The sequence below is a fragment of the Notolepis coatsorum genome (genome assembly GCF_963971535.1).
Source record: "Notolepis coatsorum genome assembly, chromosome: 17".
In the NCBI taxonomy this organism is placed as follows: domain Eukaryota; kingdom Metazoa; phylum Chordata; class Actinopteri; order Aulopiformes; family Paralepididae; genus Notolepis; species Notolepis coatsorum.
This window is the reverse complement of record NC_140181.1, coordinates 91,662,729-91,678,265: the sequence shown is the minus strand read 5'-3', so window position 1 is coordinate 91,678,265 and position 15,537 is coordinate 91,662,729. Positions and strand designations below refer to the sequence as shown.

The window sequence follows — 15,537 nt, the reverse complement described above, 5'->3', positions numbered from 1 at the left end:
GTGAGTAGGCTTGTATTTCCCTGCACCACAGAACCCTGTTTTTTAACCCTTTCACTACCACACTACCAAAGGGTTAACCCTTTCACTGCAACAATACAGACCGTTAACCCTTTCACTGCCACATTACAAAGGGTTAACCCTTTCATTGAAACGATACAGAAGGTTAACCCTTTCACTGCCACACGACAAAGGGTTAACGTAAGGTTATGTATATAACCAAGTTCTATGAATTATGGTGACGCTCAGCATCATCTTGCACTGTACTTCACTTCGTGCACGTGCACTGAATAAAAAATTCCACCATGTACCTTTACATCCCAACATTCGTCTGACCACACCCCCATCCGCTTACCTTCATAAGCAGGTGTGTGGTCACCTACTCGCCTCCTTCCCAAACATTCACCACAAGGCGAGATCAAGGGCCGCAGCGGCGTCTGATGCTGAGCGTCACCATAATTCATAGAACTTGGTTATATACATAACCTTACGTTCTATTTCATTATGGCTTTCGCTCAGCATCATATTGCACAAGGGAGGCTGAGCGGGAGCCATAGCCCGACAAATGTACCCCGCTGAGGCCCCCCACAACCTTCAGACCGGGGAGGACCGAGCCCCCCGACCCTCCCTAATGGAGGATACCCCCCCTATTGGAGGCTTACGGGATGGAGACGGATCTGACCGTGCGAAGAGGAACTCAAGCAACTCAATGCACAGGGTGAGCAGACCGTGGCTTGACCCCACGACTACACACACGCACAACCCGCATGCCACCAGGGAACGAACGGAAGGAACAACCCCGTTACTACCCCCAAAATCACGGGGGCCAAGAGCAAACCCAACCCCGTGGCAAGGCTGTAGCAGCGGAGCGCGAAGGAAGACCCAGAGCCACTGAAGGGACTGGATCCCCCGGAAAAAGGGGGCCCGGAGAGGTCAATGACGCCAGGCATCAAGACCCCACCAGGCGGTCACTTAGTGACACCGCCCCCCACATCTCCAGCGTATTAGGATAAGGCCCCTCCAAGAGCGGGCCCTTTCCCCCCAATAGCACACCGCCTGGCACACTGACCCTGCAGAACAGGCAGTCAGCATGGCCGTAAGCACTCAAAAAGGTTAACCAACGGAAGCAGGCAGCACACCGGGGAAACCAGGCAGCAGGCTGTAACCTGAGCATGGAGAACTGCGGACGAGACAGGCGCCAAAGGAGTCCGCTGAAAACAGCCCCCCCGGCGGAAGGGGCGTATGCTGGCGTTGTTGATCACCATGACAAAGCCTCCATTAAAAAAAAACCACCCAGGGGTCGAGGCAGAGAAGGCTGACATGATTGGCAGATGTCATGAACGTGCAGGGGCATACTCAACCGGGCAACCCGGGAGTTGACACTGCCCCAACATACCAGGGAATCAACTACCCTCTCAGTACAGACGGTGGTTGTTCCTATAACCCCTCAAGAAAAAAACTCCAAAACACACCTGCGGGTATACACCAGCTATACTGCAGTACAAGTGTTTCAGTTTTCAAAAAAGGGTTATCCCAGGCCTACGGTATCAACGAAACTTTACTTCGGACCGGGCCCGGCGGCTCGGGAAGCACACAGGGTTACCAGAGGAGGTCCAGAAGACCACCCCAACAGCCCCCTCTTCGCCATGCGTGAGAGAGGAGCGAAGAAAGGAGAACCAGCCCCTTATGATAGTGCCAGGTACAAAAGAGTACCCAACAAGGGTCTCCATAACGCCTAACCCTGTGACACCCGGGCCGACCCGGCATTTTTCCCCCTGAAAAAAGCCCAAGTCCCTCAGGGTACCAGAACAGCAGATCTGCATCCCCGGTGGACAACGGGTTAACTGACCTGGACCAGCGTGACCAGAACCAGTCCCGTGCCCTAACAACGGCGACATGCCTACTCCAGGAGAAGGGGCAGATATGCGCGTTGATCTAAAACATGAAAAGAGGGCGCCACCCAGATGGTCCGGTTTGAACCATGCTCGGTGGCCCACCCCCAGGGCGTGAGACCCCTCTACCTATGTTCTGATCTATTCCGTTAACATCCCCCAGATATGAACGAGAATCCGTCGAGACCCAGTAACAGGCTCTCGGAAGAGGAAAAAAACCCCATCCTAGTTGCTTTATAAAAACGCTGTTTTAATAACAAGCAACCAAGGCGTACTAGCCACCCGCATGATTCTTATCAGAAACACCCCGAGCCAGCACTATGCCAGGACTCCCTGGAAGAAGAGATCTTGTATCTCAATGGGACATTCCTGGATAAATAAACGATAAATAAAAAAAAAAAAAAATGCGTCGGGACACAAAACACATCAATGAACAGTCTAACCAGACCCCACATTGATCCCTCAAGGCGCCTGGGAGAACGACAAGAAGGGTGTGGTGCTTCATATACTCCACACTCTTTTAATAAAAAAGAAAGAAACACCGACTGACATGAATCCCACTTGATGCAGCCGAGGATAAAAACTGTTTACATTTTTATATCCCGTCATCCCAACCACAGTGGATAGACGGAACTCCCCAGAGAGACTTCCCACGTGAGCCATAGATTGAAAAAGCCATGGCAACCTTGAGTCATGTGACCAACCGACTCAAGTTACACATATATCGAGCGTAGTGGAACCTTAATTCCTACGCTCTAACCCGACACTTACAATAACAGACCTTACATACGGGTCTAACTCACGGAAGCCATCGTCCAATAGCAACGTGCGTAGTGACGTGTGCTATGACGGGGGGAAACCCAAGACTCAACGCCTGTAATAGGTGCAGAGTCTGGGAAACCCTCCCCCCCCCCCCCCCTCCCTGCCGAGCCGCCTAACAGCTTGGCCCTGACTGAACTAACAAGAGAGGAATAAACCCCCTGACCAATCAGAAGAGGGAAGGAGGGGTTTATTCGGTACCCCCTCACAAGCCCAACCCTTGCATACAACAACAACTAGCCATATGATACCTTTAGTAGCAATGCTAATGAATAGTGCAAGCTAATACAATGCACACTAACCACAGACAATCTGTGAACAGGGTTTATAACAAGACCAAGTCGCGTGTGTGTGTGAATCCTACACCCGCATCCATGTTGTAACACAGAAAAAACACTGATAGAGAGAGAGAGAACGGCTGAGCCGTGGTACGTTTTCATACGAGCATTACTGCAAACCCAACACAATAGTGTTGTAGCTCAATATCACTGTGTAAGCAACAGAACACACAACTAGCCTCTACCTTTATGTGGAGATTCAGGCCGAGGCAGAAAAAACCTTTTTTCAACCGAGTGTAGGCTGCAGGCCTTGCTTAAGCTCTAACATGAACGTAACCCTCCTATCAACCCATACTAGTGAAGATTCACACGTTCATATGTTTGGTGAATAAACACACAGTTTGTTAACAAAAAATACAGTCCCCCTTTAGAGGGGACTCTTTATTTTCGAACAAAATCATATCACCTTCATCGAAGGTCCAGCAGTGGCGGTGGTGGCAGCGGCAGCCACGGCGGAGGTTGCTCGACGACGTGGCAGCCGTCTGACTCCACCGGCGACATCGGGAGGGGGAAAATGAGGCTGGAGCACGGATCGCTCCTCCTGCATCTCTCTGCACGTCGAGGTCATCAACTGCAGGGCCGTCCCGAATAGTCCAGCATCGGAGAGGGGTGCCGTCAGAAGTGGAACTCTCTTCTTCTCCGGCACACAAGCCTGCTCCAGCCAGAGATGGCACTGGACCAGAGTTGCCAGGGCGCGCACTTTCCCAGCGGCTATAGCCTGCGGCTGAGTCAGATGCAGGATGGCTCCTGCCGACTGGGCGAGCTGGTCATGTTGTACATCACTCAGCTCCGTGCCACCCGTCAATATCCCGGACATGAATCTCGCCAGCTGCGCGATGTTAGACGCGGCAGCTAGAGATTGTGTTCCGGTGATAAATGACTGGTCGCTCCAATATGCCAACCGCCTCGCCGATTTCCCTTGGGGAACCGGCTTCCGTAACGGCTCCCACACCACCTCCGGACAAAGGAGCGCCGCCATCGGCCTATCAAGCCGTGGCACGCCCTCCTTCATACCGTCGACCAAACCCGCCACCCGCGTGACTTGCACATAGGCAGGAGTAAGGCCTATGATGTGGGAGACCACCTGGCCCTGACGGACATAGGCCGCCATTGAGGGGAAAAATGGGTAGACAACGTCCACCCCTCTCACCGGGCGACGCTGCCATAGATGACCTATGAGATCATCAGGGACAGGAACAGGCAGTGGCTGCGGCAGCGGCACGCCGTTTGCGACTGCTGCCGCCGCCATGAGCTCAGGAAACAAAGCCCACAGTTCCCCCTGCAGACTTTCCTCCACCGAGCCTGCATCCCTCACATACAGCAGGCTACTACTGGTCAAGGAGCCACACTCCGATGTGGCTGATAGCAGGGCATCCCGCCGACGAATCAGAGGGTCTACCCCAACATCTTCGAACGAGGCGCCCCAAGGAGACATCTCACCCCCCTCCAGTGTTACCTGGGCGGGCGGGAGACATGTCTCCACCGGGCCTTCAAATAAGAACCCGTCCGCCTCTATCATGTAGTCCTCTGTCTCCATCGGGCATGTAGAGACCGACGCATCCTCACCTGGCTCCAGCAACTCACCAAAACCGGGCTGTTCGCGTCTGCAAGCCACTATCTTGCGACGGGAGCGAGCTGACGCAAAAAGTTTGCGTCTCAAATCCCCTGCAACCAAGGGAACCGGCCGCCCAACAGCGGACGATTCCTCGGAAACAGAGGAACCAGAGCCGGAACCAGGCCATCGCACAGGCGACGGCACCGGTGCACCAGCTCCTTGGAGAGGCAAACTACCCATCAGATGCCTACCGGGCGTGGCTGCCGACCACGAGAGAGGTCTCAGCCCCGCTCCAAGACGCACGACTGGTGAAGAGTAGCGTTGCGAGCACGACTCTCCGAAGTAGACATTATGACTTCGTTTTTTCTATCGAAATATATGAAAGAAGAAAAAACAAGCAACAATGTAAACACGTCTCAACTTTCTTCAGCTAACAACCTCGTCAAGTGTGGGATCTACCGAAGGCACTTCCTTGTGGTGAAAGTGAAGAAGGAGGCGAGTAGGTGACCACACACCTGCTTATGAAGGTAAGCAGATGGGGGTGTGGCCAGACGAATGTTGGGATGTAAAGGCACATGGTGGAATTTTTTATTCAGTGCACGTGCACGAAGTGAAGTACAGTGCAAGATGATGCTGAGCGAAAGCCATAATGAAATAGAACCCTTTCACGGCAACAATACAGAACCCTTTCACTGCCAGACGACAAATGGTTAACACTTTCACAACCACACTACAGAAGGTTAACCCTTTCACTACCACACTACAGACCGTCTGTAGTGTGGTAGTGAAATGGTTAAGCTTCTGTAGGGTGGTAGTGAACAGGTTAATCTGACCCCCACCCACCTTTGGGTCCTAACCCTGCAGGTGTTGAAAACTATGGTGCTGCTTATGGCCTCATCGCCATGGAAACCATGATTCTCTAGGATCTGATATGATCCTATATGTATACATTACATGCAGGTAATAATAATAATAATAATAATAATAATAATAATAATAATAATAATAATAATAATAATAATAATAATAATAATAATAATAATAATAATAATAATAATAATAATAATATTAACCGTCGGTAGTATGATAGTGTAGCAGGGTGGATTATCCCTGCTTCGTGGGAACGGTTGCTGGCAGTCAGGAGGTAGCTGGACACAGCAGAACTCTGTCTGACTGCACCCTCGTCTTTGGGCCTGGGGCGTCGACTGGAGGCTGGTAGTGTGAGTGGATGGGGCCCGGGATTTACCAACCTGGTCTGGTACTCTGGTCTTCCTTCCCTGTCGCAGGGCGGTCAGCAGTACTCCCCAACACGCTCCCACTCCTCCCAGTTGCTCATTAGACCCTCCCACACCTCGTGACTGAATTGTAATCAAATACTCTGAGTTCCCCCCGCAAGCAGTACCCTCCCTCAATGACCCTAGAAACCTTACAATGAAAAGGGGAGAGTTGGGTAGGAAGAGGTTAATCATATATACGTTACCCACACCAAAAGAGTTAATGCTGGGCACAGGAATGGACACGCACACAGAACCCCATTCAAGTCTTTATGTTAATTGTACTGTTCAGTTACAATTATTTAATACTAGTGGCCAATTGGGCTGAAGTCCTACTATAGCCACTGCTGTTCAACTCAATACCTCATAAACACGTATATTATGCACCCACCTCTGGGTTACTATCAGGGATAATATACTTCACTGTGTTTGACTCATCACCCACGTCTGGGTCTTCACCTTGTATAATACCTCAACAGGCTTTAATTATACGGCCAGAATAATACCTCCAAAGGCTTTAATTATAATGCACCAGGTCTGTAACTTCCCCACAGGGAAGGGTTAATTGAATGGGAAAATATTAATAAACACACATGTTATCACGCTCAAAGAAAAGGAAATAAAACCAAAAGTGTGGGCCCACAATTACCAAAACAAAAGCCCTATGCTAATGCCGGCATGTAATGTAATGTTTGGGGTCTGCAGTTAGCAACGTTAACTTCACCCGCAGGCCGCTCCACACTGTGTAAGGTGCAATAGATCCTGGGCGCCGAAGCCCTAATGTTTACTCTACCAAAATGGCGGCCGCGCCGCTCCACCACCGTCCTGGTGGCAAGATGGCGTCGGACGCTCTCGTCGCAGGTGCTAGCAGGCGGAGCTGTAGCAGAGGGGCAGTGCTGGCTGAGCTGGTGCTGGGCGATGACGACCTCTGCTGGTGGGAAAGAACTCCCGTGTCTTGCAGACAGCCACGAGCTGGTTTGCTGTAGCACTCCGGTGCAGACAGCTGTCGACGCCCGGAGCAGGTTGCTTGTAGGTCCCGCACGTCTCTGGCACGCAGACTATACCGGCACAGTAACTGCTATAACCCGACTACTGTGAACTCAGATATATCATTAGCCGCACGCTATCTATACCGCACACTGTAACTATTATAACCCGACTGTTAGTGCCTGGCTCTGCACTAATGGTTCACACACTATCACTGGTACTGCTAGGATATCGTATCCACTAGCCAGTACTTCCTATCACCCGTCACTGTTCCACGGGGCTCTCCAGCTTCACTTCTTAACAGGGCTATTCCAAAAGCACACGCCCGCCGGCTGCGACTGTTCACGGCCAAGTCCAAAGCCGAAGAGAACATCTCTCTCCTTCCGCTGCCATATATCACCTTCCATCTCCCTCCGACACTCTCTGCCTGCTACTGCCCCCTGCTGGTCCCGCCTGCCAGTCACACAAGGGGAGGATGAGGAATAGAGAAATGTCATTTATAAACCATATTCCAATGCTCTTCAGAAGGGGCCGTTTGTGTCATTGCTCGTGTGAATCAATGACACTAGTTAGAATGTCTTTGCGTACAAAAAGGGATATAAGCATAGTCAGCAGTTCTGAATAATATACCATATTTTCCAGACTGCTACAATAGTAAAGGGTTAACCTTCTGTAGTGTGGCAGTGAAAGGGTTAACCTTCTGTGTATTGTCGCAGTGAAAGGGTTAACCATTTCGTAGTGCGGCAGTGAAAGGGTTAACTACAATAGTAAACTGGCCAGAAGTACATTTCTTTACACAGGGAGTGAAGAATAGAACAACATTCCGAATACCATTAAAACTGCTCGGTCACTGACTAGCTTTAAAGTCCAACTAAAAAAGTGGATGATGGGCAGGTTAGGATAAGAGTCCAGGTGGGAGGGGCGTCCCCAGTGGCGCACCACGTAACTACACTTGCAGCCTAATCGCAACGTCCTGGGTTCGAACCCGGCCCAGGGACATGTGTTGCAGGTCCTCCCCATATCTCTCTCTCTCCCAATTTCCAAACTGTCCTGTCAATAAAAGCACTTAAAAATGTGCTAAAAAATATCCTTAAAAAAGAAAAGTTGTAACGTAATGTCTGCTCTTGTTTCACCTGAATTGTTTTTATTATGCTTATTTTTATTATGCTTATTATGTTTTTATTTATTTTATGGTGATATTTGTAGGATATCAAATCATCTATATTTGTATACGTTTCCCAGTACAGTGCTTGCTGCCGTGCCCTAAGGACCGCAATGGAAAAAAATTTAACCTTTTTGCGTAATCCTGATGAATTTGTTTGTGTAACGGGTGTAAAACTCACTCCCCAGAGGCATCCAAACTGAGCGCTTAGAAGGGAATTCCTTTCTTGGCGCAGTGGTTTGTGATGTCGCCCGCAGTGCGGACGCCTGGGGTTCGACTCCCACTCAAGGCATGGTCGAATTCGTGGCAGGGGCGAGTTGCCTCTGTTACACTGGTGCCGTAGACCCGGATGCCTTGGGTGGTGTGAGTTTAGGGGGGGTGAATGTAACGGGTGTAAAACTCACTCCCCAGAGGCATCCAAACTGAGCGCTTAGAAGGGAATTCCTTTCTTGGCGCATCGGTTTGTGATGTCGCCCGCAGTGCGGACGCCTGGGGTTCGACTCCCACTCAAGGCATGGTCGAATTCGTGGCAGGGGCGAGTTGCCTCTGTTACATTTGCATACCATGTGTATTCTTAATTCGTTGAATCAAATCAAATCAAATAAATTCTTGAAGTAACTGGGTATTTTTTTATTGTGTTAATCAAAAACAATCAGACACAACAATTCACAAGGACCTTGGGGAGTATTACAGTGCACCATGTTAACTTTGGCCTCGACCTTTGAACTTTCACTGACAGACCGCTCTATACACACACAACCATTCCTTAGCCATTATATACAGAGCTCTCCTTCCCCCCGAAACACACAAACACACACACGCACACAAGCATGGGTGTACGCAAATTAATGTGTACACACATGAACCACATGTATGCATTCAAATGCATAAACAACTGCATCCAGACACACACACAAACACACACACCTCTTTGTGAGCTATCATACAGGGGTGCGTCACATGGCATGGAATACAACAGGAGTGTTGATAGGAGGGCTGCGTGAACGACAATGTTTCTAATTGGACACTGGAAGTATTTTAAGGAAGTATTTCCCCATTGGCTGAAATGTAAAAAAAAAACTAAATAAACACACAAGTCTCAAGAACGATGAGTCCTTTTCAGCAGAATATGAATGGTACCACGGTGTAAATCTACACGATAAGAAAAATAAAACTCACATCATCAGCTTATCCTCGCACATAAATACATAGCAATAATAATAGTCAATATTGTGCTTTCTTTCTTTCTATCACTTTTTCCTTCTGTCTTTTCTCGTTCTCCTCTCCATTGTCAAACGCATATAGCCACTAACATCGGTCATGCAATTTAGAAAAGAGCACAAAACAAGAGGCTGGCTTAAAGGGAGACTTTTCAGTTTGACGTCAACTCTGAAATAAGACAAGATGTAAAAAAAAAAATGAATAAATGTGACTTGCTGAATATATGAAAATAATATTTTTTTTCACTATTGTACACAGAGTACTGGCATAAAAAAACCTGGTTGGCACATTTACCGTCGTTTGCAAACATGTTTATTAACTTTTTTCAGTTTTCTTCCGTTTCATAACATGGCGTCAAATCGCAGTCTCCCTTTAAAGACCTCAGTCAGTTTGTTTCAGTCCAAAGAGTTAATTACATCTTTATAAAGCAGGTATATAAATAACAATGATTCCATACATCTAAAAACCCACTCATAGGCCAGGTTTACACTGCTCCCAGGGATCAGGTTGAACCAAAATCATGTTAATGCCATTGATGACCTCTGCCCACTGTGGGACCATGAGGATCTTAGCAGTTAGATACCTTTGGAAAACACAGCCCATAACATGGTACATGTGATTTAATCACTTCGATGACCCCCTCACTTTGTTGTGGCATAAACCACCATATCTTTAAGGAAACAACCTGTATAAACACATGTAACCCATCCGTGATCCGTGTTGCTAAATTCTCAGTGTGTTGGGGAGACTACTGTAAAACTGGAGTTTACCAAACTACTACCAGCTACGTCACAATGAAAAGTAGTTGAAGTAAATCTCAACTACACAAAAACTAAAATAAGTAGTTTGTCAAACTAACAACACTACAGTACAGTCTGGAATCTGTAGTTACACGGAGGTACAACTGAACTCACACTGAGTAAAGTGTAGGTGTGTTTGATTTAGAGACCAAGGCAGACTAACCCTCACTCTGTGTGTTTTAAGGAGAGGACAGGGTGCAGTTATTGAGGTGGAATCAGAAAGTTTCTAGGGAATTATTTAGTTTGTAATTAACACTACCCAATCACCCAAAGTAGACAACTACTGATGAAGCTACTGCGATTTGAATGTAGCTAAACTACCACCCGACCACTGCAAATATTGTACTTGAACTAGTAATTGAACTACATGTAGTTAACTACTTCCCAATGTAACGGAGGTACCGCAGTCTATCCACAGTCACGAGGTACAAGTCGTGAAGTGGCTGTGGACGTTAAGCGGTACTGCAAGTAAACTCACTCCCCAGAGGCATCCAGACCCGGAAGCAAGAAGTGAATTCACTTCTTGCTTAGTGGTCTGTGATGCCGCCCGCGATGCGGGCGTCCGGGGTTCAACTCCCACTCAGGGCGATCCCTTAACAGGGGTCGAATCGACTAAAAAACACAACGCAGACAAGATCACACCGGCTACACCAACACTGTGCATTATTGTATGTCTGATTCCAGGTAGCAGTACAAACATGGCCTCTTACAGGATATACATCATATAAAACTTAGAAAACAAAAAACAAAAAAAAACAATGTCTTATCTTACAAAGTCAATTGTCTTCTTGTCATGTCAGCAGACTATGATAATGAAGTTTACATTAATGTACCACCACAGAAAGACCCAGTGGGACCAGGCGCTATGTATTACACATACTGGACACTAGGAGGCAGGCTACACACACCATTTCATCACATAGAGAACCTTCTGCTGCACATCAGCACAGCTACTATTACAGTATACAAGGTTAGGTAATACACAGAGAGAGACAGGGCTGGGCTATTGACAGAGGATAAGAACTTATTGTCTTCGTTGTCCAACGCGAGGAGACGGTACCGTTAAACCGCACGATTGTAATATTAAACCGCAAAAATGAGGACTCTGCAATAATGAAGAGTGATAATAAACAGTCTGTAGAATTATATGGAAGATTATCTGTAAACAGTGAAAATGTAGTTTCGAAGGACAAGTCACCTGTCCGCGCACGTGTGTGTGTGTGAGAGTCAATTCATCACAAATATTATTTGCATATGTCACAAACAGTGTAAAAGGAACAAGGAGAAGTACGTTGTTGAGAATAAAAAGCATGGTCTCTTAAATAGCATGCTAATATACCGCAGCCCAGGAGACGGGTTGTCATAGTGACCGAGTCCACTAGTGTTGCTTGAGAAAAGGACACATCTTGTCCTCTTCCTTCTCCTCCTCCTCCTCCTCCAATATCACCATATTCTCAACCCCTCCCTCATCGCAAAAACCTGCTGTTGTGTGTTTGTATGACTGATGGTGTGTCTTTTTACCTTTTTACTACTAAGCACAATCTCAGGGGGCTCATACAGAACCAAGCATTTCACTGTAATGTACATGTACCTTATATGTGACAAATAAAACAAAACTTGAAACTTGAACTTGAAACCTGGGATTCAACTGAAACTGCGCCTTTGACAAACAGTGAAAATTGCAGTGATTTTTTTCGGGGGGATTGTAGAGAGATTATTTCCCCTTACTCAGGTAATTATTGGCTTCTGGTTTTCAGTTTTATGTAGCTTATGCAGAAAGACATGATGTTTTTATAAATTTTTTAAAGCAGCGTTGTGTGTTTTAAAGAAATGTCTGCTCTCTCTACACCCAGCTTGTCTAGTGGTTAGGACCGGTAGACTATGATACAAGTCGGCCTCCCATTATGTCTATACCGCACTGACGATGACTGCATTATGTTTTCTGCATAATACAATCGATGGGTTTCATTACATAACACTATATATATCCATTTGGCAAAAAAAAATTAAAAGTGAATTGATATTAATAAATATTTTAAAAAACATGGTGACTTCTTCAAATATGCGTCAACTTTGCAATAGTCTTACGATAACTTATTATTTCAACAATATTGGAATATGTTTTGTTTTCATGCCAGTAATCACTTTGTAAGAGAAGGTACCACATTTTTATTATTAATAATATTTTCATTTTTCCCCTTCAAATTTCTACATTGTATATCTCAAGCCCCGCCCTCTTTTCTTGATCCTCCAATCACAACTGTCGATGTCGCTTGAGATCGGTCAACCGTTGTCATCTGAATCTCTCTACATGATCACTCCTGCAACGTGCTGATCCGTGACACAAGAAGCTCATTTTATTTATTCAACTGCGTCCATACCAGTAGTGTCTGCCGTGACTGCATTATGTACCGTGTATAAGGAGACGACATTGAAGACATGGTGCACATAGAGTTAGAGGAAGTAGATCAGTCCATCTTCAGATTCATATGGATATAAATAAGTCCATAAATATCCAGGGATGTGTGTGTGTGCACGTGTGTGATGTGATGTTCGTGTACTTGTGCAAATGTGTGTGCTTCCCATGTGTGTACAACATGTCAGTAAGAAGCATTTTGTACAAAAGTATTCTGTACTTCTGTATGACAACTATTAAAGAATAAAGAAACTTGAACTTGAAACCATGTGATTTTGTGTGTGTTTGTGTGTGTGTTCATATCTCTCCACACAGTCCATCTCAGTTTTTCCAGTTATAAGCCAAAACAGTTCCAGTATATTCCAGTTGAGAGCGATGCTTCGTGGCAATAACATACACAATAATCCTCCCATTCTAACCATTTTCTAAAGCAACAAACAAGTCCACCGTTTTAATCCATTCTGAAATAAGTAAGTCATCAACCAAAGGGAGAGGTCATCCATAGAGGTCATCCATAGAGGTCTTGTGGGGGGTATTTTGTAGAAGAGTGGTAGAGTATAGTGGTTGTTGAGAAGTCGGGTAAACTGTGGCCCAACCCTCCGTTATGTGTTAGTGGTAATTCGGCTGACGGGTGATCCTACATATACCCTATATAGACGGTTTTCAACTTGATAACAAGAACAAACATAAACAAGCATTTTCAGAACGGACCACGTTCTTTCTGTTCCCTGCCGATTGCTGATGTTAGCGAAACGTCGCGGCAGGAAGTGAACCGTAGTCTTAAGCTGTTTCCCTGGCAACACGTCACACGTTCCACTGAAACCGTCTCGTAGAAGGAGGTTTAGATCCTGTTCTGCTGTGACCCACACCACCCGTGTCCATGGTTATCGAGCTGATAGGTGGTTCTAGCCCATTCGGTCCCTAGAGAAATAGATTTGTATACCGCTGAGGAGGCGGGTACACTGTGACATCACTGTCCACAGGCGGGTAACCTTATACCCAGGAAGAGGTGGGCACACCTCCCATATACACCTGTGTACACATGCCCACTACGCTATTGGCATTGAGTAAAGGGGTCGTGCAGATTCGAGGGCAATGCGGTCAGTAAAACAATACATGCAGGGACTGACCAGTGGTCTAGAAGGGAAGGGGTTTGGTTGGTGATGTCGGGTGGGGTTAGGGAGGAGGGGGGGGGGTTGGGGGGGGTGGGGGTAGAATATAGTGGGAGCATCCGTAGATACATATTCACAAGTAAGGAGGTGTTATGTATGTGTGTGTGCGTGTGTGTGTGTCTGTTTCTCTCAGTGTCTGTTTCATGGATGTATGTTTGTCTGCGTTGTCCACGAGTTTCAACACCTCCAGCAGTCCTTGGTCTCTTTCAGTGTCTTTCTGTCATTTTTCATGCACCTCTTCTCTCCGTTCCTGCTCTCTCTCTCTCTCTCTCTCTCTCTCTCTCTCTCTCTCTCTCTCTCTCTCTCTCTCTCTCTCTCTCTCTCTGTATCAGTCTCTCTTTCCCTCTCCCTCCACCTCTCCAGGTTTTACTCCCCCGCGCTCCGCGGCGCCCGCGGGTTGGGTTTCCCGTCGTGGGTCCGGCGGTTCCGCCCCTTGCGGACGTCCTGGAGGTGTTTCCACTTCTTGTTGGCGGGACGGGCGCCGGGCCCCAGGGGCGGGACCTGCTTCCCCGGCGTCGGGAGGTCCTTGTCCGACTGGTCGGCGGCGGCCTTGCGCGCCCACACCTGCTCGCAGATCTGGTCCACGGTGCTCAGGTTGGGGTGATCCACCAGCTGCATGAAGTCCCGGTACCACAGCTTCTGAGTGGACGACGGGGGCCCGCCTCCTCCTCCCCCGCTGCGCGGCTCCATCCGGGCGGAGGGGTCGGAGGGCAGGTTGGAGATGGAGGACGAGGAGGAGGGGACCACCTCCAGGGTGATGGCCAGGAGGGTCTGGGTGAAGCCGTGCTCCATGGAGTGGCATTGGTAGATGCCGATGTCTCTCTTCAGGACGCGGCGGACCAGCAGCCCTCTGTCCGTCTGAAGGAGCCGCTCGTCGAGGCGAACCTGGCGAACGGTACGATTGAAGAAGTTGAAAGGATACAGTATTTGATAACTCTCGTATTAATCTTGTATCACTTTTCAATGATAGTAATTAACACATTTGTTGTCTTCACTTCTATTTTGTAGTAGGCCTAAATTATTATTATTTTTTTATCATATAGTATAGGAGATACTTAATATGTAAAGGAACACGCCAACATTATGGGAAATGCACTTACTCTCTCCCCCAGAGTCAGACAAGAAGATAGATACCAATTTGCTCTCGTAAATGGTTCAGTAGAAAGCTATCTGGCTGCAAGCTAGCCTAGCTGTTGATCACCCAGGGGTGTAGCTCCAGATTCTGGGCCCCATGAAAGAATGTATTTGTAGGCCCCCAGTGAATGCGAGCGCGCGTAAGCGCGCAAGCGGGAATTTTTTTGGCAATTTTTTATTGATGAAAACGCATAATATGGTTTTTACCTATACATTCGGATCAGCAGTTCAGCACCTGCACTGTTGGTGGGTGAGCCTAGTAAAGGATGTCGCATTGCGTTCATCTTCAATGAATGGACCAATGCAATAGTCTACCAAAGCCCCCCCTCTCTCTCTATATATCTCACACACACACACACACACACACACACACACACGCGCACGCACGCACGCACACACTTCAGAAAGAAACATAGTATCAATGAGAGCATCAATAATACACCTGAGTGATGTCTAGTAAAAAAAAAATTGGAATCATCCTAAGCTACCCCCCACCAGCTACGCCCCTGTGATCACCAATACCTCTCCCAGAGTTTTAAACTAGGCTGGTGGTCCGTATCTGCTTCCATTAATTTGTGCTAAGCTTGGCTAGCTTGCAGCCGGATATAGCTTTCTACTGAACGGACAGAGAGGAAATTGGTATCTATATCTTCTTGTCTCACTCTGGAGAAGACGGTGCATTTCCCATAATGTTCCCTATTTAGCTGATTAAACAAAAGAAAAGGTAATGTAAAAAGGTTAAAGGTGGAGACACAACACAGTGGTTTTTT

The 15,537-nt window shown here is 47.3% G+C and overlaps 1 protein-coding gene across 1 annotated transcript in view; it reads right to left on the bottom strand.

Annotated features, from left to right (window-relative positions):
* Positions 1-8,657: 8,657 nt before the first annotated feature.
* Positions 8,658-15,537, bottom strand: part of LOC311244141 (semaphorin-3A-like) — a gene marked incomplete at its 5' end in the record, with an annotated part of 101,123 nt that continues 94,243 nt past the window's right edge. The window contains 1 exon segment of the mRNA XM_084333549.1: positions 8,658-14,518. Coding sequence (XP_084189675.1) covers positions 14,000-14,518 — 519 coding nt within the window. The 3' untranslated portion in view covers positions 8,658-13,999.